General features: G+C 35.2%; 1 protein-coding gene across 1 annotated transcript in view; it reads right to left on the bottom strand.

The window, feature by feature from the left end:
• LOC135225778 (F-box/LRR-repeat protein fbxl-1-like) overlaps positions 1-24860 on the bottom strand; it is a gene marked incomplete in the record, with an annotated part of 240007 nt that overhangs the window by 58099 nt on the left and 157048 nt on the right. Inside the window, 1 exon segment of the mRNA XM_064265244.1 lies at positions 7358-7545. Coding sequence (XP_064121314.1) covers positions 7358-7545 — 188 coding nt within the window.

Genomic DNA, 24860 nt, shown 5'->3' with positions numbered 1-24860 from the left:
CAGTGTTGCCTCAGGTTACAAAATTAATCTGTTCCGAAGCGGCCTTCGCAACCTGATTTTTTTCGTATCTAGAACTACGTTTTACATGTAAATTGGCTAATTCGTTCCAAGCCCTACAAAAACACCACAGTAAATTTTATAATAAAGCTAAATTGACTAATAAACAATGAAATACAACAATTTGGACCATTCAATACCTAACAAAACCATGACTGTACCTGTAAATAAAGTGTATTAGTGTACAGGGTACAAGAAATACTGTACGTACATGTACGTACGTATGTAGTAAAATGTGGAACCTTACCTTTCGAGTGAGGCAATGTCCGAAAGTGGTGACAGAGGAGGAGGACAAATGGCAGAAAACATGAACACTTAATTTTACAAAACACATTAAAAAATGGCAGAAAACATTAACACTAAACTTTACAAGACACATTAACAAATGGCAGAAAACATTAACACTTCTTGATTATCTCCATCTTCCTCTCCATAGAAAGCATCCTCTTCTTTCTGTGAACTTCAACAACATTCTTGGGACCCATGGCTAATAACTTAAGCAATTAAGTACACACACAACACGATAAAGTAACTTGCAGTACAACAAAAGCAAAATCATAACACAAATTTATGTTAACAAACGAAATATATGTGAACAAACGAATCCCAGGTGTTTACGATAACGCTGCCGCAAAAAATGGTCACGGAACCCCTTAACATAGAGGCATGATGGGACAGATGCTGACCAATAGGAGCGCTGGATCTTACGGCAGTGACTAGCATCAGGAACCAATGGGAGAGTGGGAGGATGGTGGCGAGTCTACTGAGTTGGTAGTGCGTGAGTTTTAAAATTGTTCTCGGCGGCCCGGGCGAATCTCAGACTTTACCCTTTTGCAACCTGAATTATTTTTGTACACAGAAGCAAAAAAAAAACCTTCGTCTTCGCTTTCGTCACCTGGATTTTTCGTACATAGGAACTTTCGTATGTAGAGGTTCCACTGTACTTCATTTGTTGCTTTTACTAGGATATCAGCTAAACCATCCTAGGAAAGCCCATCATAACTAAAATTCTCTCCTGCTACATTATACCCTTACACTTAACCCTTAAACGGCGAGCCGGTATTTCTGAAAGTGTCTCCCGTATGACGGCGGCGTTCGCAAGTGAGCGCCGAAACGGAAAAAGTTTTTTTAAAAAATCACAGCACATTTAATTTTCAAGATTAAGAGTTCATTTTTGACTCCTTTTTTGCCATTGCCGTAAGTTTAGTATGCAACCACCAGAAATGAAAAAATATATCATTATCATAAATAAATATTGGAATATATGACAGCGCAAAAAAAAATTTCATATATAATTGTATACAAATCGAGCTGTGAGCAAAACGGTTAAAGCTAATGAGTTAATTATTTTTTTGTTGTATTGTAAACTAAATTGTGGTGATTTTGGTATATAACAAATTGTAAAACAATCAAAACAACACAGAGAAAATATTATTACAATATGATGCATGAATTCGTAACGTATGGACGTAAAAAAAGCTGTTTTCAAAAATTCACCATAAATCTAAATATTGTACAAGAGACTTCCCATTTGTTGCAAAATGAAGGTAATTGATTGAATATTACTAGACTGTAAGTATTGTAGCATACATTTGCAGTTTTATACCATTTCAGTCGAGTTAAAGTTAACCAAAGGTTGAAATTTTTTCTATTTATCATTATTTATATGAAAATATTTCAAAACTGATAAAAGTTACAACCATGGGTTGTTTTTAGTTGTATTCTACATGAAATTGCGCACATTTTCATATATAAAACTTTATGTAACAGCTAATTTAAAATGGTGCAAACATTACGACAATCCGACAAAAAATTTATGATTTTTTCAGAAGTTACCGTGCGGATGTAAGGAAAAAGTTTTTTTTCATAAATTCACCATAAATCAAAATATTGTGCTAGACACTTCCAATTTCTTGCAAATAAAGGTAAATGATTGAATATCACTAGAATGTAATAGTTTTAGCTTACAATTGCGTTTTTTGACCATCTCGGTCATCTCGGTCAAATCAAAGTTGACCGAAGGTTGAAACTTTGGCACTTATCATTATTTATATGAAAATATTTCAAAACTGATGAAAGCTAAAACCATGGGTTGTTTTTTGTTGTATTCTACAAGAAATTGTGCACATTTTCATAAATAAAACTTTATGTAATGGCTTATTTAAAATGGTGCAAACATTACGACAATTGGACAAAAAAATTTATGATTTTTTTCGGAAGAATTACTGCGCGGACGTAAGGAAAAGGTTTTCTTCATAAATTCACCATAAATCAAAATATTGTGCTAGAGACTTCCAATTTGTTGCAAAATAAAGGTAAATCATTGAATATTACTAGAATGTAATATTTTTAGCTTTCAATTGCGTTTTTTTTTACCATCTCGGTCGAGTCAAAGTTGACCAAGGGTTGATATTTTGACACATCATTATTTATATAAAAATATTTCAAAACTGATAAAAGCTACAACCATGGGTGGTTTTTTGTTGTATTCTACATGAAATTGTGCACATTTTCATATATAAAACTTTATTTAACGGCTAATATAAAACTGTGCAAATATTACGACAATCGGACGAAAAAATTTAATTTTTTCGGCAGTTACCGCGCGGAAGTATGAGTTTTTATTTTTAAATTCACCATAAATCAAAATATTGTGCTAGAGACTTCCAATTTGTTGCAAAATAAAGGTAAATGATTGAGTATTGCTAGAATGTAAGAGTTTTAGCTTACAATTGCGGTTTTCGACCATTTCGGGCGAGTCAAAGTTGACCAAAGGTTGAAATTTTGGTACTTATCGTTATTTATATGAAAATATTTCAAAACTGATAAAAGGTATAACCATGGGTTGTTTTTCATTGTATTCTACATGAAATTCTCCACATTTCCATATATAAAACTTTATGTAACGGCTAATATAAAACTGCAAACATTACAACAATCGGACATAAAAATTTCTTATTTTTTCAGAAGTTACCGTGCGGATGTAAGGAAAAAGGTTTTTTTCATAAATTCACAATAAATCGAAATATTGTGCTAGAGACTTCTAATTTGTTGTAAAATGAAGGTAAATGATTGAATATTACTAGAATATAAGAGTTTTAGATTACAATTGTATTTTTCGACCATTTCGGTAGAGTCAAAGTTGACCGAAGGTTGAAATTTTGGCACTTATCGTTATTCATATGAAAATATTTCAAAACTGATAAAAGCTACAACTATGAGTTGATTTTTGTTGTACTCTACATGAAATTGCGCACATTTCCATATACAGGCGGTCCCCGGGTTACGACGGTTCCGGCTTACGACGTTCCGAGGTTACGACGCTTTTTCTTAAATATTCAATGGAAAAATCTGTCCTGGGTTACGACGCTTGTTCCGAGGTTACGACGCTGACGCTTCCGACGCTCCAAGTTAACGACGCTTTTAAAAAACGCATACTATGATAAAAATCCTTTATAGTTTAGCACAGTATATTATTAAAAATCAGTTTCTGGTTAGATTACAACAAAAATTTTGAGGTTAGGATGATTTTCAACACTTTTTATGTCGTATTTTTCGATGTTTTTTAGCGACGCCTCATATGCGGAACTAGTTTCCGAGCGAATGAATACATACTAGCTTGCGGTGCGCAAAGTTTACATATAACAGTCCAAAAGCGCAAATAATGAAAAAATCATTGCTTGTTTCCAGTAATAATAACAAAACGAAGTTTCTGGTAAGATTACAACGCAAATTCCAAGTATCCAAAGAGAGACATTATCCAGTAATTTGATCAGAGAGAGAGAGAGAGAGAGAGAGAGAGAGAGAGAGAGAGAGAGAGAGAGAGAGAGAGAGAGAGAGAGAGGGAGAGAGAGAGAGAGGCGTCTTCTGACGCTCCGAGTTAATCTGACTCATGCCAGTAAATGTTTTGTTGATACAAATAATATAAGCCTATTTACAGATACGTTTACTTTAATTAGTCTATATGATACGTGAATAGTAATCAACTGTTCTTGTAGCCCTCAAGATTTGGCAAAATCGAAATATCCAAAGAGAGACATTATCCAGTACACTGGAACCTTGACATACGAATTTAATTTGTTCCGTTATCATCGTCGTATATCAAAACAGTTGTATCTCAAGCTTTTTTTTTGCATTCCCATTAAAAATAATGTAATATGTATTAATCCGTTCTAGCGCTATGAAACCACACCTAAACACAGCTAAATTACATATAATATACACAATTTATACACAAATAAACGAGTAATAACACACACAATGATAAATTAACATAGCAATGTGATAAATGATAATAAATGTTAATAAAATCAATTAAAAAAAAAGAAAGGAATTTTACTTACCACAACGAAAGATGACGTGAGGCCAGCAGGGGGAGGAGGTAGGGAAGGGTGGCAGGGAACGATTTGTTCTCTTTTTATTTACGTATGTACACTAATAACTACGTAATACGTAAACACAAATGAAATAACATTGCTAAACTAATTTTCATTTATTTTTTTTAATCAGTTCGTAGTTTAGAAATAATGGTGATGCCTTTGGAAGGTTTTTATAGCTTCCTTCTGCTTGATGATCGTGGATATTGTAGAAGGATTTCGACCATACTCGTTTGCCAAATCGACGATACGAACGCCACGTTTATGCTTTGCTATAATTTCATGTTTTGCTTCCATCGAAATAATTTTCTTGGGTTTTTTCTTATCACCTGCTTTGTCTTTAGCTTTGAGACCCATGGTTAATAATAAAATAGACAAAATAACACGAAAAATAGGCGCAAATACAACGAACTAAACAACGACGTGTTAACATGCAGCACCAACAAACAAACAGACTGAATGCCATTTATCGGTCGCCTATACAACTAACACTCATCGCAAAATCGTATCTCAAATATTTCGTTGTATATCAAAGCTTATATTTTCGCAAATTTTCTGTTGTATCTCAAAACATTCGTATATTAGGGCAATCGTATGTCAAGGTTCCAGTGTAATTTGATCAGAGAGAGAGAGAGGAGAGAGAGAGAGAGAGAGAGAGAGAGAGAGAGAGAGAGAGAGAGAGAGAGAGAGAGACGCCTTGGCAACAATGGTCCCGGGGATTGACGTAACTTTTATTTTCTGAACAGATAGGACAGAGAAGTGTTCGTTTCATTAAACGGCCTCTGACTCATGGCAGGAAAATGTTTGTTGATACTAATAATAATAAGCCTATTTAAAGATACGTTTACTTTAATTAGTCTATATGATACATAAATAGTAATCAGCTGTTCTTGTAGCCCTCAAGATTTGGCAAAATCACTCCAGGTTGTACATAAAACTTCAAGAATGTTGTGTCACCAGAGGATTACAATAGTTTTTACCTTCAAGAACCAGCATTCTTTTATGAAAATAACTCCAGGTTGTACATAAAACTACAGGAACATGTAGTGTAACCAAAGGATTACAAGTAAGGTTTTATAACTTTTTATTAGTTTAAGACATATTTCCAAGCGTCGTTCCGGCTTACGACGATTTTCGGCTTACGACGCGTCTCAAGAACGGAACCCCCGTCGTAACCCGGGGACTGCCTGTATAAAACTCTATGTAACGGCTAATATAAAATGGTGCAAAAATTATGTCAATGTGACAAAATAATTTCTGAGATGTGTCGCTGATGCTTTTTAGTGCAAGAAGAAAGACATTCGCCCTTGCGCGCCTGGGTAACTATTGTAAACAAAACAACAGCTTGATCCGTGAACTCCCAGTATCCCCCAAGGCGCGTGATTCAAAAGTTTTCGCCTAGTAGGCCTATAACTATTTTTCTGTGAATTTAAAAAAACTTTTTTTTGTCAATGTTTCGTACGTTGGTTCAGTACCCGACAGACAATTTTCGTTGGCGTTTAATACGTCCAGTTGGCATTAAAGGGCTAAGCAATTCTGGAAAGGAAAGTGATAAGCATTTAAATCTACTGAAATTTTGCTGATGTAGAGAACACGCTATTAACAGAAAGTGGCAAAAAAACTTAAAGTAGATCTTTATAACTACAGTGGTCCCCCCATATTCACAGAGGATGTGTACCAGAAACCCCTCCCCCCACGAATAGTTAGAATTCGCAAATAGTTGGAAACACTACAAAAATGCTGAAAACAGCCTATTTTGTTAGTTAAAACAAGAAAAACCCACTTAAAATTTTTATACTTGGTTTTTTCAAAAGTTATCACAAAAAGTGCATTTTATGATGGAATCAATAAAAAAAAGAAGAAGAAGAAGAATTTCTGGATATTTCTCAAAGAAAAATACTGCACGTAGGTGAATTTTCCGCAAATAATGTTCCGGAGAGAAATGTGAGAGTCTGTGAATCCGGAGGCCGCGAATCCAGGGGGTCAACTGTAACAATAAATACTAATCCTGCAACAAGTGCCTTGCAGAATTAAAATTCAACACAGAAATTGTTCTGGTAGCTAATGCAATGTTTACATTATTACGTTACCGGTCTATTAACTCAATAAAATTTTACGTTGTGGCATTACTCAATGTAAGATCGCTACTAAAACGTTATAAAACAATAACAGGTCGGTAACAACCATAAAACATCTGTTCGACAAAACAATGTTTACATTATACATTATAATCTAACACTCAGCAAAAAGTAGTTAAACAATTAACCACAATTTCACTGTAAATGTGAATTACTGATGTAATACTCCAGTACAAAGAACAGAAAAGGAAAAATCTCATCCTGAAGATTTCGGCTGAAGTCCGGTAAATAACAAGTGAAAAATGAACTACTGCTACTAACACCAAATGTTATCACTAGGAGTCACAGACATGGAATGAGTTAGCCTACTGTGTCATCTCTAACCCTCTTGCTAGGGGGTGAGACTGGTGTCACCTACACAATATCAGTATTGCTACTGCAAAATCTGAGTCTAAACTGCAGCAAATAAGTGGCACAAATAGCTATGTAATTACTGGGTAAGTTACTTAAAACTTGTGTTATGGTATCTTGAATAGGTTGATTATTCTTTCTGGTACTTCAGATTCTGTAATATACATTTACTTGCTGTCCTTGACATGTAAGTATTTTCTAATACTTTCTCACAATTCATAATGAGCATTGTCTTCTTGATTTCTTTGGCATTTCCAAATTGAAAATTTTTAAAGAGTTTAAACATAGCTCCTAAAATTTCTATTTCCAATTAGTTTCCTTTACTGTTTTTAAATATTCTGTTCACCTTATCAATGACTAGTTTTTAGTTGGTTTTAGTACAATAAAGCAATTAAATTAAAACAGTATTTGATTAAACTTAAGTATATGACTTACCCAGGCGCTCCAATTTTATTTTTTGGCTGTCATATGAGTCTGCTTCAATACCCCCGTCTAAATACATGGAAAGTGTAATTTGACCTGCTCTCCCTTTCATTATGTCATTGACAGATTTAACAATATCTGAAGTCAATGTCATACCTAAAGATGAAAAAACCTTGAGTTCAGGGCATCCACGAAGCACACTGAAATGAAAATGAAAACATTGAAGAGAAAGATAACGAAATTATTTTTATCAATGTACTCGGTTCTTTTTTCTGAGAGAACTGAAAAAACCTAACTTTTTAAAGATATCACAAATGAAACATGATTGCATAGCTTACAAAGTCCTGAAACAGACCCTCCTTAAGCACTTTTTTTTTTATAGCAGATTTTCAAGATGAAAACTAATAGATACATAAACTAAAGAGTTGCTTTTCTGTGTACTTTAATCATAAAGCCTCCTAAAATAACGGGGACTAGCTCTCACGTTTCCTACTGCTGAATTATGGATTTTTTTTTTTTCAATTTAGCTAAATTAAGAACTATTCAACAAGTTGCTACACAAAGTTTTTCCATTACAAACCTATCAAAAGTGACACATGAATCTCTTAAAGTTTCATAGTTCACAAACCTTTCTTAACGGAATGGGAAAAATTAGTCACCAAATATTCATAGATATAAACAGCCAGGGGCACACATTTAAATTTTGCTCTGTGCGCCTATTCTGTTGGTAAGAATCTTTGCAGAAGACAAAAAAACACAAGGATGAAATGGTTCTTTCAACTCCTTTCCTCATTATTCCGAGTATCTTCATGATTAACTACCATACACTCTTCTGAGTCACAAAAATACTTGTTCATACTCATAAAATACTCAAACTTATTTCTATCTTCCCAATTTAACTCATCCTTTGATGGATCTCCATTATCTATATTTCCTCTCCCCAAAGGAAAAGTTTATTATGGTGAACCCATGTATTTGCGGAGGATGGGTACCACATGCCCCGCTCATAGATAAAATCTATAAATGCTCAAAACCCTTCCAAAAATGCTTACAACAGCTTATATTAATGCAGCAAAAACCTCATTTCAATGGCCCCAGAACCAACGCACATCAGATATAATGGACAAAATCTGACCAAGGGTAGTATAGCCTAAGACGACTGTTAAATTACAAAACCATTTGTGTAAAGGCTAGCCTTTGCAACAATAGGCATCTTATGAATAACTGGTTATGTATAGATATAAGTCGATTTCCTTGCTATGGAATTATTCCTTGAATAGCATATTCATTACGAAGATACAATGGACCCGCCCCTTATTTGCAGGGGTTAGGTACCGCAACCACCCACAGACACCGAAAATCCGCTATATATTGGAACCCCTATAAAAACAAGCTTATAACTATGCATTTTAATAGCTGGAAGATCCAAATACCCCTCTAAATATGCTTAAAACTGCCTATTTTCATGTTATTTTTGTAACTAAATAAATTTTTCATGATAAAATTAGTCACAAAAAACAAAAATACAGTAGTCACCTCTCAATTAATTAACACGTTTTTTATTTAATGCAAGCTAGAAAATATTTAAATATGTTTAAAAGATGCAAAAATTTTGATACAACATGAATTGGCACCCGAGCGTTGTTTTCAAATCACCCGCGCACGATGCGCATCAGCGCTGCAGTCAACGGCTGTCGACATAAACAAAAACATAGCACAGTATATTTATTAATAAAGCAAACAACTTTGTTCATTTGTTAATAAAGCTAAAGATTTTCTTTATCTATTAATAAAGAAAAAAAAAAAAAAAAAAAACGAAAAAAAAAAAAAAAAAAAAAAAAATGGACATGAATCGATAATCAGCTTTGTTCCAACATCGTCGGCATAACTGAATGATGTCAAGCTGCTGATGGCTACGTATAATTACATACATAATGAATGTGCATCTTTTCCACAAATCTTTTAAAATGTTATACATTACTTTTCTGTATCCAACAATATTGTATGTATTCTCATATTACAGTGGAACCTCTACATACGAAAGTCCCTATGTACAAAAAATTCAGGTTACGAAAGCTTCTGTTTAAGAAAATAATTCAAGTTGCGAAACGGTAAAGTCCTAGATTTGCCCGGGCCACCGAGAACAATTTTAAAACTGGCGCACTACCAACTCTAGACTTGCCACCATCCTCCCGCTCTCCCATTGGTTCCTGATGCTAGTCACTGCCGTAAGATCCTGCTCTCCTATTGGTCAGTATCTGTCCCATCATATGTCTATATAAAGGCTTTCCTTGACCATTTTTTGTGGCAGAGTTGTCGTAAACACCTGGAATTTGTTCATTCACATATATTTCGTTTGTTAACGAAAATTCATGTTAGTGATTTCGCTTTTGTTGTACTGTAAGTTACTTGATCGTGTTGTGTGTGAACTTAATTGCTCATGTTATTAGCCATGGGTCCCAAGAATGTTGCTGAAGTTCACGGAAAGAAAAGGATGTTTTCTATGGAAACAAAGATGAAGATAATCAAGAAGTGTTACTGTTTTCTGCCATTTGTTAATGTGTCTTGTAAAGTTTAGTGTTAATGTTTTCTGCCATTTTTTAATGTGTTTCGTAAAGTTAAGTGTTCATGTTTTCTGCCGTTTTTCCTCCTCCTCTGTTGTCACTTTCCGACATCGCCTCACTCGAAAGGTAAGGTTCCACATTTTACTACATACGTACGTACATGTACACACAGTATTTCTTGTACCCTGTACACTAATACACTTTATTTACAGGTACAGTCATGGTTTTGTTAGGTATTGAATGGTCCAAATTGTTGTATTTCATTGTTTATTGGTCAATTTAGCTTTATTATAAAATTTACTGTGGCATTTTTGTAGGACTTGGAACGAATTAGGCAATTTACACGTAAAACGTAGTTCTAGATACGAAAAAATCAGGTTACGAAGGCCGCTTCGGAAAGAATTAATTTTGTAACCTGAGGCACTACTGTACAGGCGGCCCGCGGTTAACGGCGCAATCGCTCAACAGTGAATCGGTTTTACGGCTGTCATCAAAAATAATTCATAAAAAAAATAAGACATTTTAAAGGTATTTTTACGGCACAATTTTCAGTTAACGGCGCCACTGGCGCCATTGTCTAACGAATTCATACATTTTTAGAAATGCCATTCAGACCATTAAAGGTTATGCAAATTATATAAACAAATTTTATGGAGAGTTATTACGTAGGTATTAGGGTGAAATATATGCTGTTCTATATCGAGTAAATATAACGCTGTTCTATATCGAGTAAATATAACGCTGTTCTATATCGAGTTACATAAGTGCAAATTTAGCTATGGATGTGTCGATTTATAAATGTTCCATGCTTTTATTTAAAATGTGTATGAAAGTGTATTACGTGAAAGGTATTTTTGTTTCTGCACAGAAATATGATAAAAAGGCAGCTTTTGAAACTGCCCTTCACGTTATCAAATGCGATGTTTTTTCATGTTCTTTCTTGTGAGCCGCCACCGCTCTCCTGAAAATATCGATTTAAGGGGGCCGTCCGGCTAATGCCGTTTTTTAACGACAGGACTTTGACATTCATACCACTTAATAAGGTGACTTGGGACATCTCCAAACCGCATGTGATTTTCGCCTCTGACCTTCGGTTTTGTGACGCCAGGGCAATTTATCCCGAAAATAACCATTTTTCAAATTCTATCTCCTCCCTTGATATTTAATATTAAGACCTGGGATTACTACCATATATAGACCTGATGTAGACCTCCAATCAAATTGAGTTTTTTTTTTTTCTAAAAGTCATTTTTTTGCTAGATATGAATTTTCAATATGGTAAAAAAATAAACCCTATAAATCACGATAAAAAAATGTATAACAAAAAGACGAAACAAAAATTGGAAAAAAGGGCTTTATTTGATTGTTCTAATGTCTTTCTGAGTTATATACCAAATTCCAATGTTATAGCTTTAAAAATAAGTGAGGAGATAGACATTGAAGGTCAATAAGTATAGTTTTGAGATACGGGCGTTCAAATTTTTCCTTCGTATTTCTATAAAGACAATGTTAATAAATAATGATTATTATGAATGTATATTTCTTTTTTGTGTATTAATAAACCAAAACTATTTTATTTATTATAATTTAACCATAAATGATGATCCCTTTGCTCATATATCGTAGCCTGGGGCACTGCTTGAGGCAAGATGGGGCACTCCTTCTTACGTAACCCCCTCTCTCCCCTTCCCTTCACTAACTCGGCTTATTACAGCGAATTTTCTTCTGTATGTTAGCGAGATGTTCTCCTTGTATTTTCCTCTTTGGCATGATGACATTCTTGCCGAAACAAAGATAAACAAACGTAAATGCAAGAGAATGTCAGTGGTTAAACTCGAAGGTGTACTCTCTTTTTACAAAGACAATTTAATAAATCATGATTATTATGAATTTCATATTCCATTTTGGGTATTAAAAACCAAAACTATGTTATTATCATAAATGAAGATCTCTTTGCTCAAAGATCGTAGCCATGGGCACAGTGTGACGTGTGCTGTCAGGCAAGAAGGGGGCGTTGCTATAGGCAACCCTCCCCTCTCTCTTCCCTAACTACGCGTATATTATGATATTCTGTAATAATACTTGAGCGATTTTTCTTCGTCTGTATGTTAGCGAGATGTTTTCCTTGTCTTTTCCTCATTGGCATGATGAACTTCTTGCCGAAATATACATAAACATACGTAAAAGCAAGCGAATGTCACGGGGTGAAACTCGAACATGTTATCTACTTGAAGTCTGTGGTCCCACTGATTCATGGTTGAACCAGATACACGCTTCTGCGAGCCACGGAATCTCTACAGATGCCATTTCTCACAATTTCTTTGCCAATAATTATCAAAATTTACGATAACAGAATAAATATTGCATTTTCTTATACGGATGAATGTTTTAGGCTTATTGAGTTATGTTTACTAGTTACCCTGTAACTACGAAAGTAAGAGGAATTTTGACGAAATATTTCGTATACGTATTCTCAATTGCCATATGAAGCTCCATGAATTTTTTCATGACTACATTTTTCGCCCTATACCACCATATACAGGGAGTCCCCGGGTTAAGACGGGGGTTCCGTTCTTAAGACGCGTCGTAACCCGAAAATCGTCGTAAGCCGGAACGACGTTCTTGAAAACATGTCCACAGGGAAAATTTCACTAATTTGCAATTTTTCTTAGGGCCAAATCTCTAAAATTATCACTAATTTACTTTTTTCATGTGCAACACTGTGTATTCACAAATTACTGTATATTTTCATTAAAATACAAGAGAGAGAGAGGAGAGAGGGAGAGAGAGAGAGAGAGTTAGGGAAGAGGAGAGAAGAGAGAGGAGAAAGAGGGACGGAGAAGGGGGGGGGGGGGGGGGGGGGGGGGGGGGGGGGGGGGGGGGGAAGGAGAGAGGGGAGAGAGAGGGAGGAGAGAGAGAGAGAGATGAGACCATTAAACATTACCATTAAATTCTTGACCATTGTATGGCATTGTTAAGCTCCGAGTGTCACTGGAGTTATGGGGTAGGGAAATTGATACAGAAAAAGTGAAGGGAAGAATTTTCTTTTGAAATTAGTTATCGTATTATTACTACTTCTATTATTATTATTATTATTATTTGAAAAATAAAATAATAAACACGTGCATCTACCATAAAAATTCTCTCATCTCAGTAAGAAAGAGGAATTATCCTTACAAGTGAATATGGAAATGGTCATTTTCATCTCTTTAAAATACGACCATTATGAATTTTGTAATTAAAGTTTTATTATTATTATTATTATTATTATTATTAAATAACTGAAATTATCAATAAACATTTTACATACTAGTACCATAAAAATTCTTTCATCTTTTTTTTGGTAAAAGAGAGAGAAGAAGAGAGAGAGAGCAGGAGAGAGAGAGAGAAGAGGAGAGAGAGAGAGAGAGAGAGAGAGAGAGAGAGAGTGAGTGTTTATCTCTCTCTGTTCTCTCAAAAAAATACTTATAACGCTTCCAGCGAAAGAGAGGGAGGGAGTTACCGCTATGACACATTATCTTGTGTGGCAAAAGAGAGAGAGAGAGAGAAGAAGAGAGAGAGAGAGAGAGAGAGAGAGAGAGAGAGAGAGAGAGAGTTAACCTTAATTAAAAGTGACATGGATAGATTAGTACGTATTGTATTTCTTTAAAATACTATCACATATGAATTTTGTAATTACAGTTATTATTGTTATTATTATTATTTGAAAGTATTAAAAACAAATAGTACAAGTACATAAAAAATCTCGAGTCTCAGTCAGTAAAGAGAGAGGGACGAGAGAGAGAGAGAGAGAGACGAGAGAGAGAGAGAGAGAGAGAGAGAGAGAGAGAGAGAGGGAAAAAATCCCAGGAACACGTGATTGCAACACTGCAGCTCTTCCCCCTCCTGGCTGTCACAGAACTTGATATATCTGACAGTTTTAGTACCTGGAGTTTGAGCTAAAGGTTACTGAAAGAAGACTGGGATTTCCTTCATTCTTCCATAATTTTTTAAATATATAAGCTAAAATCTACTAATTCACTTTGGTTTTCTTTAATGAATTTGATATTAAATTGGCTGTATATTAGTATTTAATATTTGAAAATAGTATTTTTTTTGTAGAGGAGAGAGAGAGAGGAGAGAGAGAGAGAGAGAGAGAGAGAGAAGAGAGAGAGAGAGAGAGAGAGAATGAATTATTATTTTTATGTGATATCTTTCAACTTATTAAACTTACTAATACAGTATTAATCAAAATTAATATTTGAAAATTAGTAAATCATTTTTGTATTATAAAAATGTATTTAGTCATAAAAATAAACATCAAAATACACTAATTAGTGATTATTTTTGTCGGAAAATACAGAGAGAGAGAGAGGGAGAGAGAGAGAGAGAGAGAGAGGAGAGAGAGGGAGATTGAGAGAGGAGAGAGAGAGAAACTATGGTTTTTATATCCAAGTCTAAGAGTATAAATGGATTCTTTAAGTGAAATAATGTTTCAATGATATTTTGCTGTTTTGTATTAAAGGATATGTATACTGTTTGAGAATGCGTTCCTTATCCTTGACTATGGTTACCATACAGTTTAATAGCGTAAATTAATTTATGTGCCCTCCGCTCAGAAACTAGTTCTGCGTATGAGGTATCGTTAAAAGGCATAAAAAACCGTCGTAACCTTGGAATTTGCGTTGTAATCTAACCAGAAACTTAGTTTTGTTAATTATGTATACTGGAAACAAGCAATGATTTTTTCATTATTTGCGCTTTTGGACTGTTATAAACTGCGCATCCCAGCTATGTATCCATTCGCTCGTAACTAGTTCCGCATATGAGGCGTCACTAAAAAAATTTAAAAAATAAGACATAAAAAGTGTCGAAAATCATCATAACCTCAAAATTTTTGTTGTAATCTAACCAAAAACTTATTTCTATTAATATACTGTGCTACACTATAAAGGATTCTTATCATAGTATGCGTTTTTTAAAAGCGTCGTTAACTCGGAGCGTCAGAAGCGTCAGCGTCGTAACCTCGGAACAAGCGTCGTAACCCAGGGCGGATTTTTCAATGAATATTTAAGAAAAAGCGTCGTAACCTCGGAACGTCGTAAGCCGGACCCATCGTAACCCGGGGACCGCTTGTATAGGGGTTCCGGCTGGCCCCCATAAAAAAAGTGCAAATTAACGATCGATGTGTCGATTTTATAAATGTTTATGCTTTAATGTTTAAAATGTGTATGAAAATGTATTACGAATAGGGTATTTTTTATTTCTGTGCAGAAATATGATAAAAAGGCTGCTTTTGAAACTGCCCTTCAAGTTATCGACTACGATGTTTTTTCATGTTCATTCTTGTATGCCACCGTCTGCCGCTCTTCCGAAAATACAGTTAAAAAGAGTGAAAATTTAGCGATCGATGTGTCGATTTTTTAAATGATCATGCTTTCATGTTTAAAATGTGTATGAAAATACATTACGTAAAGGTATTTTCATTTTTGTACATAAATAAGATACAAATTAAGGCGGCCTTTGTAACTAGGCTCCACGTTCTAAGGGGATGTTTTTCCATGTTCATTCTGTCCGCCACTGTTCCGAAAAATGCATGGTGTTATTTTATTAATTATGCATCTTTTCCATAAATCCTTTAAAAAGTTATACATTATTTTACTGTATCCAAGAATATTGTACGTATTCTCATATTATTGTATTATAAAATACTACGGCAAATTTAAGCCAGTATTCCGCGGAGCAGCCAATGTTGTGGTTTGAAATCAGTTGTTGAATATGAGACTGATTTTGTTTCACCATAACACAATTCTGAGCGAATTCTCTTGCTTCTAGTTTGCATAAACGAATATCTAGATACTTGACTTATATGAGACAAGGTTATTTTTCCTTATACAACGTGTTTTTAGGTGGAAATATTTATTGAATATGTCTCGTTGTGAATGTGAAATTTTTTTTTTTTTTGGTTAACAGATTACGTTAGCGGCATGTTTATTGCGTAAAAAATTATGTGATTCCATTTGCAATAATCCTATATATCATCGAAATATGAACTTTACGTTATTTATCTTATATCGGCGTGAAACCAACAGTAAAATGTGTTCTTTCAACTATAGTAGTTTTGATTAAAATGATATCCCAATTTTATCTTCGGTTGTGTTTGATGGCATATGTTTACTGCAGTTTTTATCCTTGTTGCCCGATGTACGATAATAGTCATTAAGCAGCTTGAACAGTTTCTCAGCTTCAGTTTTATAACTAGGTTTAAATTTAACAATATATTTCCCGATTGATCTTTGATCTATAGCGAATAAAGTTATTACATTAAGATATCTCAGTTCTATTCTGTACATAATGCCATTTATAACAACTACAGTAACAGTGTACTATAGTACAATGATTGAAATACAAGCCAAACGGATGTTATCCAGTTCGGTTGTACTTAAAAAAAAAAAAAAAAAAAAAAAGTTTCTTGTTCGGTTGTTCATGGCCTTACACGTTCACGCAACAAGTATAACGTTAAAACCATATTTTCATCATTCTCTTTTGCTGTTATTGAACTTATGTAACTAGAAGATGGACAAAGTTAGGCCATTGTAATTTGATCTCTCATAAAATCGGACTATCGTAAGACTAATTATCGTAACTTGAACACTACAGCCACCTGTACACTGTATAAACTTTATTATATCTTTACATACTCTAGACACCCAAAGGATTAAAGCTAGGCTTTTTTCACTTTACAGTATTTACAATGCTATAATGTACTGTACAGTACTACTGTACAGAATTCTATAGTACTATACTGCATAAATATAATTTTACTTATTGTGCCATTGTGGCATTACGGTGCCTTTGACTGGTCTTAGAGTTTCGAAAGAAGGTGTGCGGTGGCCGTAGGCTTTAAAATCGCTTAGCGTCTAAAATCACTTGGCTTCAGCGGCCAGGAACGGAATCCTGCCGCTAACCGAGGGCCGCCTGTATTGTGTTATAAAATAATACTATACTATAGTGGCTAGTGTTTTGGTTAGTAAATCAGCTGATGGCAAATAAGAGTTTATTTCGCCATATTTAACTTAGTGCTGTGCGAATTTTCTTGTTCTAGTTAACATAAACAAATATCTAGATACTTTACTTATAGGAGAAAAGGTCATTTTTTGTTATACATAGTACAACAAATTTTAAAGTCAAAATACAGTAGTCCCTCCGTATATAGTTAGAACCCGCAAATGGTTGGAACCACTATAAATATGTTTTAAAACCTCTATTTTGTTAGTTAAAATTCAAGAAAAACCCACTAAAAATTTTTATACTTGGTTTTTACAATAGTTCATCACAAAAAGTATATATTATGATGAAATTGGTAAAAAAAAAAAAAAAAAGGAATGTGGATATTTCTCACAGAAAAATACCGCAACCGGGCGAATTTTCCACCAATAATGCGGGGAAATGTTCCAGAGAGAAATCCGCGAATGCATGAGTCCGCGAACCCAGAGAAAGCAAATACAGCTAGTTGTCAACTTATGACCTATGCGAGTTATGACTGATCGACTTCTGACCTATGCGAGTTATGGCTGATCGACTTCTGACCTATGCGAGTTATGACTGATCGACTTTACGACCACGCACAAATAAATCAACTGGGAAGTGACAGTTTTACCCCAGCTTCCGCCTCTCCACATACACAGCTCACTTTTCGAGCTGCTAATGACTATTATCATGCATCGACAAAAGGATATACAGGTAGTGTTCAAGTTACGATAATTCGTCTTATGATAATCCAATTTTACGATGGGGTTAGCAATTAATACTCATACGACAATATTTTGAAAATATTTTTGAATTTTGATGTAACGGGTGCAGCCCAGCAGCGTACAACCAGGCAGCAAGAGAGAGACCAAATTACAATAGCCTAACTTTATCCCATCTTCTAGTTAAATAAGTTAAAAAATAAACAGCAAAAGAAAATTATGAGAGTTTTGTTTTAACGTTTTACTCATTTGGTAAATGTGTTCAGCCATGAACAACCGAACGAGAAACAATGTGTTGCTAAGTACAACTGAATTGAATCAAAATATCTATTTGGCTTGTATTTCAACCACCGTACGATAGTAACCAATTACCACACTTATGTTATAAATGATGCTATGTATAATAGGACTGATACATTTTTGGGTAATAACTTTCTTTGTTTTAGATCAAAGATCAGCAAGGAAACATGCTGTTGAATTTAAACAAAGTGGTAGCTGAAGCTGAGAACACTTTTCAAGCTGCTAATGACTGTTATTGTGCATCGGTAACAAAGATAAAAATCCCGTACACTTATCCGATCAAACACAACCGTAGATAAAGTTGAGAGAATAATTTTAATTAAAACTTCTGGTCTTGAAAGAATACAGTTTACTGCTGTTTTCATGACGATAAAAGATAAAGAACGTAAAGGCAAAGCTCGTACTACGAAGAAATCGAGTGAAAATAGCAAACAGAATCACATAATTTTCCTTACACAATAAACATGCCCACAAAGCAATCTGTGTACGAAAAAAATAATTTCATTCACAAGACGTATTAAATTCATATTAAAATTCATATTAGACTTAAAAACATGCATATAGTGACAAATTACCTTGTCTCTTATAAGTAGTATATAGATATTTTATGCTAACTAGAAGCAAAACAATTTGCTCCGAATTGAGTTAGATATGATGAAATAAATGCGTATTCGCCATCAGCTGATTTCCAAAACTAAATATTGACCGCTTTGTTAGTATTTTATGATACAATACATACAATATAATAGGATAGATAATGTATGATTTGCAAAAAATTCATGGAAAAGATGCATATTTGTTATGATTTTATTCCATAATTATATGTAGGCGTCAGCAGCCTGATAGGTATCGCTCAATTATGCCGAGATCGGTCTGAATGCTAGTCTGATTTACCATGGTATCTATCATTGTATACGCTCAGCTAACTTGTTAATGTTATTCAGTTTCTCTCAGTACTGAATTATCATGAGCCAATATGCATTGAACCTAGAGAATTAGCTGAAATTAATCATTACTATGCTGTATATGTATAAGTATACTGTGTAGTGTAGATACGCTGCCCTATATGTAAAGATGGTACTGTTTACCCTAGTGTAGGCTAGGCTGTATTCGAGATACAATTTTTTCAACAAATGATGGGATTTTAGAAACCTAACCCCATTGTAAAAAGGAGAATACCTGTAATTCCAGAAAACTTATGCCTTCAAACACAACTGTAGATAAAATTGAGAGAGAATAATTTTCATCAAAACTTCAGGTCTTGAAAGAACACATTTTACTGTTGTTTTCACGCCAATAAAAGATTAAGTAACGTAACTAACTGTAAAGCTCGTACTACGAAGGAATACCGAATGGAATCACGTAATATTTATACACAATAAACATGCCCACAACGCAATCTGTTAAAGAAAAAAATAATTTACTTCACTAGAAGTATTAAATTCATATTTCGACTTAAAAACAAATCGTATAATGACAAATTACCTTGTCTCCTATAAGTAAAGTATCTAGACATTTTATGCTAACTAGAAGCAAGGCAATTTGCTCCAAACTGAGTTAAATATGGTGAAATAAAACATAAACACGACGAACTAAACTTGTATTCGCCATCAGCTGATTTCCAAACCAAAACATTGACTGATTTGTTAGTATTTTATGATACAATAATATGAGAATACATACAATATTATTGGATACAGTAATGTATAACTTTTTAAAAGATTCAAGGAAAAGATGCATAGCCATTGTTTTTATTTCATAAATATACGTAGCCGTTGGCAGCCTGTCAGCAGCCTGACATCGCTCAATTAGGTAATTAGGTATGCCGATGTTGGTCAGAATCTGATTCCCGTTTCGTGTCCCATTTTTTTTCTACTGATATATCATGGTCGGAATGCATTTAACCGCCAAAATTGGCTTATATTAATAAATTACTAAACTATATCGTATATGTAGTATATTGTAGGCTAGGCTGGCCACTGTATTCGTATATATACGATAATATACCATGATAACACCATCATCGTATACGTGAGGCTAGCTTGTTAAATCTTATTCAATTTCTCTTTGTACTGAATTATCATAAGCCAATGTCCATTGAAACTAGAGAATTAGCTTAAATTAATAATTACTATGCCATATATATATATATATATATAAAGTATGCTGTGCAGTATAAGGTAGGCTACCCTTTATGTAAAGATGGTACTGATTACCCTAGTGTAGGCTAGGCTAGTACAATATTCTTACGGTAAATTAACATGGGCCGACTTAGGTCCAAATCGATTTAAGACTGGTTAGTCGTAACCAATCGTGGTCGTAAGTCGACAACTACCTGTATGGGGGTCCACTGTATGGCTTGAATAAGTCTCGTTGTGAAGTAAATTATTTTTTTGTTAACAGATTGTGTTGGGAGCATGTTCATTGCGTGGAAAAAAAAAATGTGATTCTGTTCACTATTTTCACTTGATTTCATCATAATACAAGCTTTACGTTATTTACCTTTTATTGGCGTGAAGAAAAAAAAAACGGTAAAATGTGTTGTTTCAAGCCCAGTAGTTTTGATTAAAATGATTTTCTCTCTATTTTATATACGGTTGTGTTTGATGGCATAACTTTACAGGAATTTAATCCTTGGTGCCGATGCATGATAATAGTCATTAGCAGCTTTCTCAGCTTCAGCTATAACTTGGTTTAAATTTAACAACATATTTCCTTGCTGATCTTTGATCTATAGCAAGTACAGTTATAACAAAAAATATCAGTCCTATTCTACATCACGTTGTTTATAACACAACTACGGTAATTGTTTACTATCGTACGATGGCTGAAATACAAGCCAAACAGATGTTGCTGTTATCCAATTCGGTTGTTTGTTTGTTTGTATGGCGTTTTTACATTGCATGGAACCAGTGGTTATTCAGCAACGGGACCAACGGCTTTACGTGACTTCCGAACCACGTTGAGAGTGAACTTCTATCACCAGAAATACACATCTCTCACTCCTCAATGGAATGGCCGATCATCGAAATCGCGACCACCGGGGTGGGACGCCGACACCATACCAACCATGCCACTTAGGCACTTCCAATTCGGTTGTACCAAGGAAAAAAGTACAGTTCCCAAAGTCCAGGAATATAACCCCCTTGTTCCTATGATTTCATATGGGAAAAATATGTTTAAATAACACGAGCTCTCCAGGAACATAACCCTCACGTTCTTGAGAGGCGAATGTGATCAGTAAATTTGTTGACAAGTCTGCAAATTACTGAATTTTCAGGAATGTATTGAAAAATATGTTACAAAAATTCTGTGAATAACTAAATCCACAGTTGCTGAACTGCAAATAAGAGGGGGTCCACTGTATGCCAGTGATATACAAGGTAAAAATGGTTCAGTAGTTAAACTACCACCCACCAGGGCATATACATTACACTTTGTTTTTGGCCCAGGAAGGGCAGAATGAGGAGTGGCATGAGGTAGACCTAGTATGTAAAGAACCTCAGGTTTGTATAGTTAGAAAAAATACAAATTAATTTAAATTGTGATTTGTTCCTACACATATACAAACCATTGGTCCTTTACATTAGAAAGACATATTTGGAGGGACGATTCCCCTATACAGTGGTACCTTGAGATATGAAATTAATCTGTTCCGAGGCGGCCTTCGTATCATGAGTTTTTCGTATCTTGAACCGCATTTTACATGTAAAATACCCAATCAGTTCCAAGCCCTACAAAAACACCCCAGTAAATTATATTTCCAGGCCTAAAACACATGTTCTAGGGTTACGACGCCGATCTGACGGAAGAAATATGACTCCAAAAAGGCAAAATACTGTACATACTTGAGTAATATTCAACTGCATGTAATGTTCAACCCCATTTTTACTGCATATATTAGGACTTTAGTATATGTCCCTTAGCAATAAGCCTAGCCTATGTTAGCAGATGCTACTGTAGCCTAGTCTATGATGCTGACATTTGAACCTAAGAAGTTAAAAGCTAAGAATATGCCAATAAAATGTATAAATAATCAGTATGTACTCATTTCAAATAATTATTAATTAATCATTAACTGTAATACACAAACAAACAAACAAACAAAACCTTCCAATCGTTTTACATTCAGCTCTTATGAGTACTGAACGATCGCCAAGCAATCCCTTTTCCTAGCACACAGTAAGCCATAAATTTTCATTAGTATCTCTCTTCAACTAATGAAACTACCAAACAGTATAATAACCATTCATTTCTATTCTTTATTCTATCTTTACCTAATGGAGATATACCAAGTTACTGACAGCTATAATGAAACATATACGTAATATTAAAACAGAAGAAGAATTCTAGAAAATACGTATTTGTTGGCTTAGATGATAGCAGTCTGATTTATTTTATATTTTATGATATCTAATTCACAATTTCTCTTATTAAATATATTGCATGTACTCATTTCAAATAATTATTAAGTAACTATAAAAAATCAAACAAAAAAACAAAAATTTTCAAACTTCTGTTTACATCCAGCACTTACGAGCACCGAACGATCGCCCAGCAATCACTTTTCCTAGCACACAGTAAGCCATAAATTTTCATTATCTCTCTTCAACTATGAAACTACCAAACAGTATAATAACTATTCATTTCTATTCTTTATTCTATCTTTACCTAATATATTTTTTTTATGAAATGTATTGCATGAATAAGTTTTTCAATTTACAGCATCCTTTTACCAATAGAATACATAGAGCACAAGGGGTAGATGCTGACCAATAGGAGAGCAGGATCTTATGGGGGTGACTAGCATCAGGAACCAATGGGAGAGCGGGAGGATGGTGGCGAGTTTACTCAGTTGGCGGCGCGCAAGTTTTAAAATTGTTCTTGTAGGTCCGGGCGAATCTCGGGACTTTACAGCAACAACCTTTCGTAACTTGAACTATTTTCGTATCTAAAGCCCAAAAAATCTTCGTATTTGCTTTCATATCTCGAGTTTTTCGTAAGTTGAGCCTCTCGTATGTCGAGATACCACTGTAATTCACAGGAGCTAACTAGAGCTTGCTCACCTTGATTTGTACCCTGGTCAAAAGAGCTAGGGAATGAATCACACCTCTGATGAAATGATTGGAGTACAGGAACTGCGAGATCAATAATTGGATTTCTGGGCTTTCCTCCTATAAGGGGCACGACCTTTTCATAGGACAAACCAGCTTGGACGAATATGAAGAGCAATGACATTAAGGCAAAATACAAGTATTGGGTTTATCTTACTGTCTGGGACCCACTTTCCCTCCCCTTGCAAGAGGAAAACAGTTGCTTCTGTGGTCTATGACAAAAGAATATGTACTTTGTTGTGTCCTTTACCTGCATTGTAGCCAGCTCCAGCATGTGACAGCCATTCAGCTCTCTTCCAGAGGGAAGAGAAGGAGGATGGAGAAGAGGAGCCAGTAACTCCACTTTCATACTCTCATCCATAACTGTACATCTTAGGTGAGATGCTAACCTGTCCTATTAGAGGAGCTGGGTAAGCTACACAACCAAAGGTCCCAGGAAGAAGTGTCCAAGGACTTGTGTGCAACATCTCGGCGGTAAAATGTGGTGAAGGTGGTCTGTCTCAACCACAACCCCCCTTCCAGTACCTGGCGTACCAACAGATTCTTCTAGAATGCAAGGATAGGGGCAATGCTCTTGACTTCGTGGGCCCTTGGTCTGGGAGTATTGGTATCGTCTACACTCAGGCCGGCTGTTCTAGAGTCTGCTTCAAGTAGTTCAGCAGCATTCTAACAGGACAAAGCAGTATCTCGTCTGCATCATTATCTACGAAGTCCTCTACAGAGGGGATCGTAAAAGACTCGAACCTGGCATCAGGGAACGACGGATTTTGAGAAAGACGGATTTTGAGTCCTCACTACGAAGTTTGGGATGAAATCAAGCGTAATCAATCCCTATCCCCTCAAGTGTTTTACATCAAAAGAAAGCCCATGGAGTTTGCCTTCTCTCGTCACTGATGCCAGGGCAAGTAGGAAGTAGGAAGACGATCTTGAGTGTCAGGTTCCTGTCTGAAGACTCTCGTAAAGGCTCGTAAGGTGCACGAGTTAAGACTCCTCAGTACGAGAGTCAAGTCAGATGCCGGGAACCTGAGATTCTGGGTGGGCAAGACCTTTCAAAACTTCTCAACAAGAGGGATATTGCTAGAGACCAGGAGATATCTACTCCTTTCAGCCACAGGACTAAGTTGAGGGCAGCTAGGTAACCCTTTACTGCTGAAATGCAGAGAAGTTTTCCCAGAGAAGGAAGATGAGGAAGTCCACACCCTACTGAAGAGTGGCTCCAACCACATAGATACCCTTTCTACAACGCCAACCGCAGAAGACAGCCCACTTCTCCTGGTATACTGCTTCGGAGGACTGCCTGAGGTATCCGGACATCTCTGTTGCAGTGCAATGCAAAAAAAACAAGAACTGCACTGCTTGATGGTACCACTGTAAGGGAAATATTTATACTCAGGACAATAGATGGCGTTAGCGGCTAAGCAGTCAGTTGCTTCTCCTGTTGGTGAACTAGGAGATCATTGTTAAGGGAACTGTATTGGGAGAATTATGTTTTGGGAATTGTGTGTTCTGGTTGACAACCCCACCTGGCCTACTTTATGCAGTAAGTAAAAGGAGTTTTATTAATATTAAGATGGTAATCTCAAAATTGTGGGTATTTTAGTTACAAATATTATGAGAACTAAATTGTAAGTGCAATGTTCCTTGTCTAAATTTAAATGTAAAGTTTCAATATTAAATTGTAAGTGTGATGTTTCCTTTTTGGCAGCTAGCCCAATGCGTGATGCCCAGCATAGTGGCTTGTGTGCTGCAGTAGCGCCATTGGAAGCTGTTAATAGCCAGAAGTGCCTGAAGTAGGAATTATTTCACT

The sequence above is a fragment of the Macrobrachium nipponense genome, chromosome 13 (genome assembly GCF_015104395.2).
Source record: "Macrobrachium nipponense isolate FS-2020 chromosome 13, ASM1510439v2, whole genome shotgun sequence".
In the NCBI taxonomy this organism is placed as follows: domain Eukaryota; kingdom Metazoa; phylum Arthropoda; class Malacostraca; order Decapoda; family Palaemonidae; genus Macrobrachium; species Macrobrachium nipponense.
The sequence above is the reverse complement of the archived record's forward strand: the minus strand, read 5'-3'. Positions and strand labels throughout refer to the sequence as shown.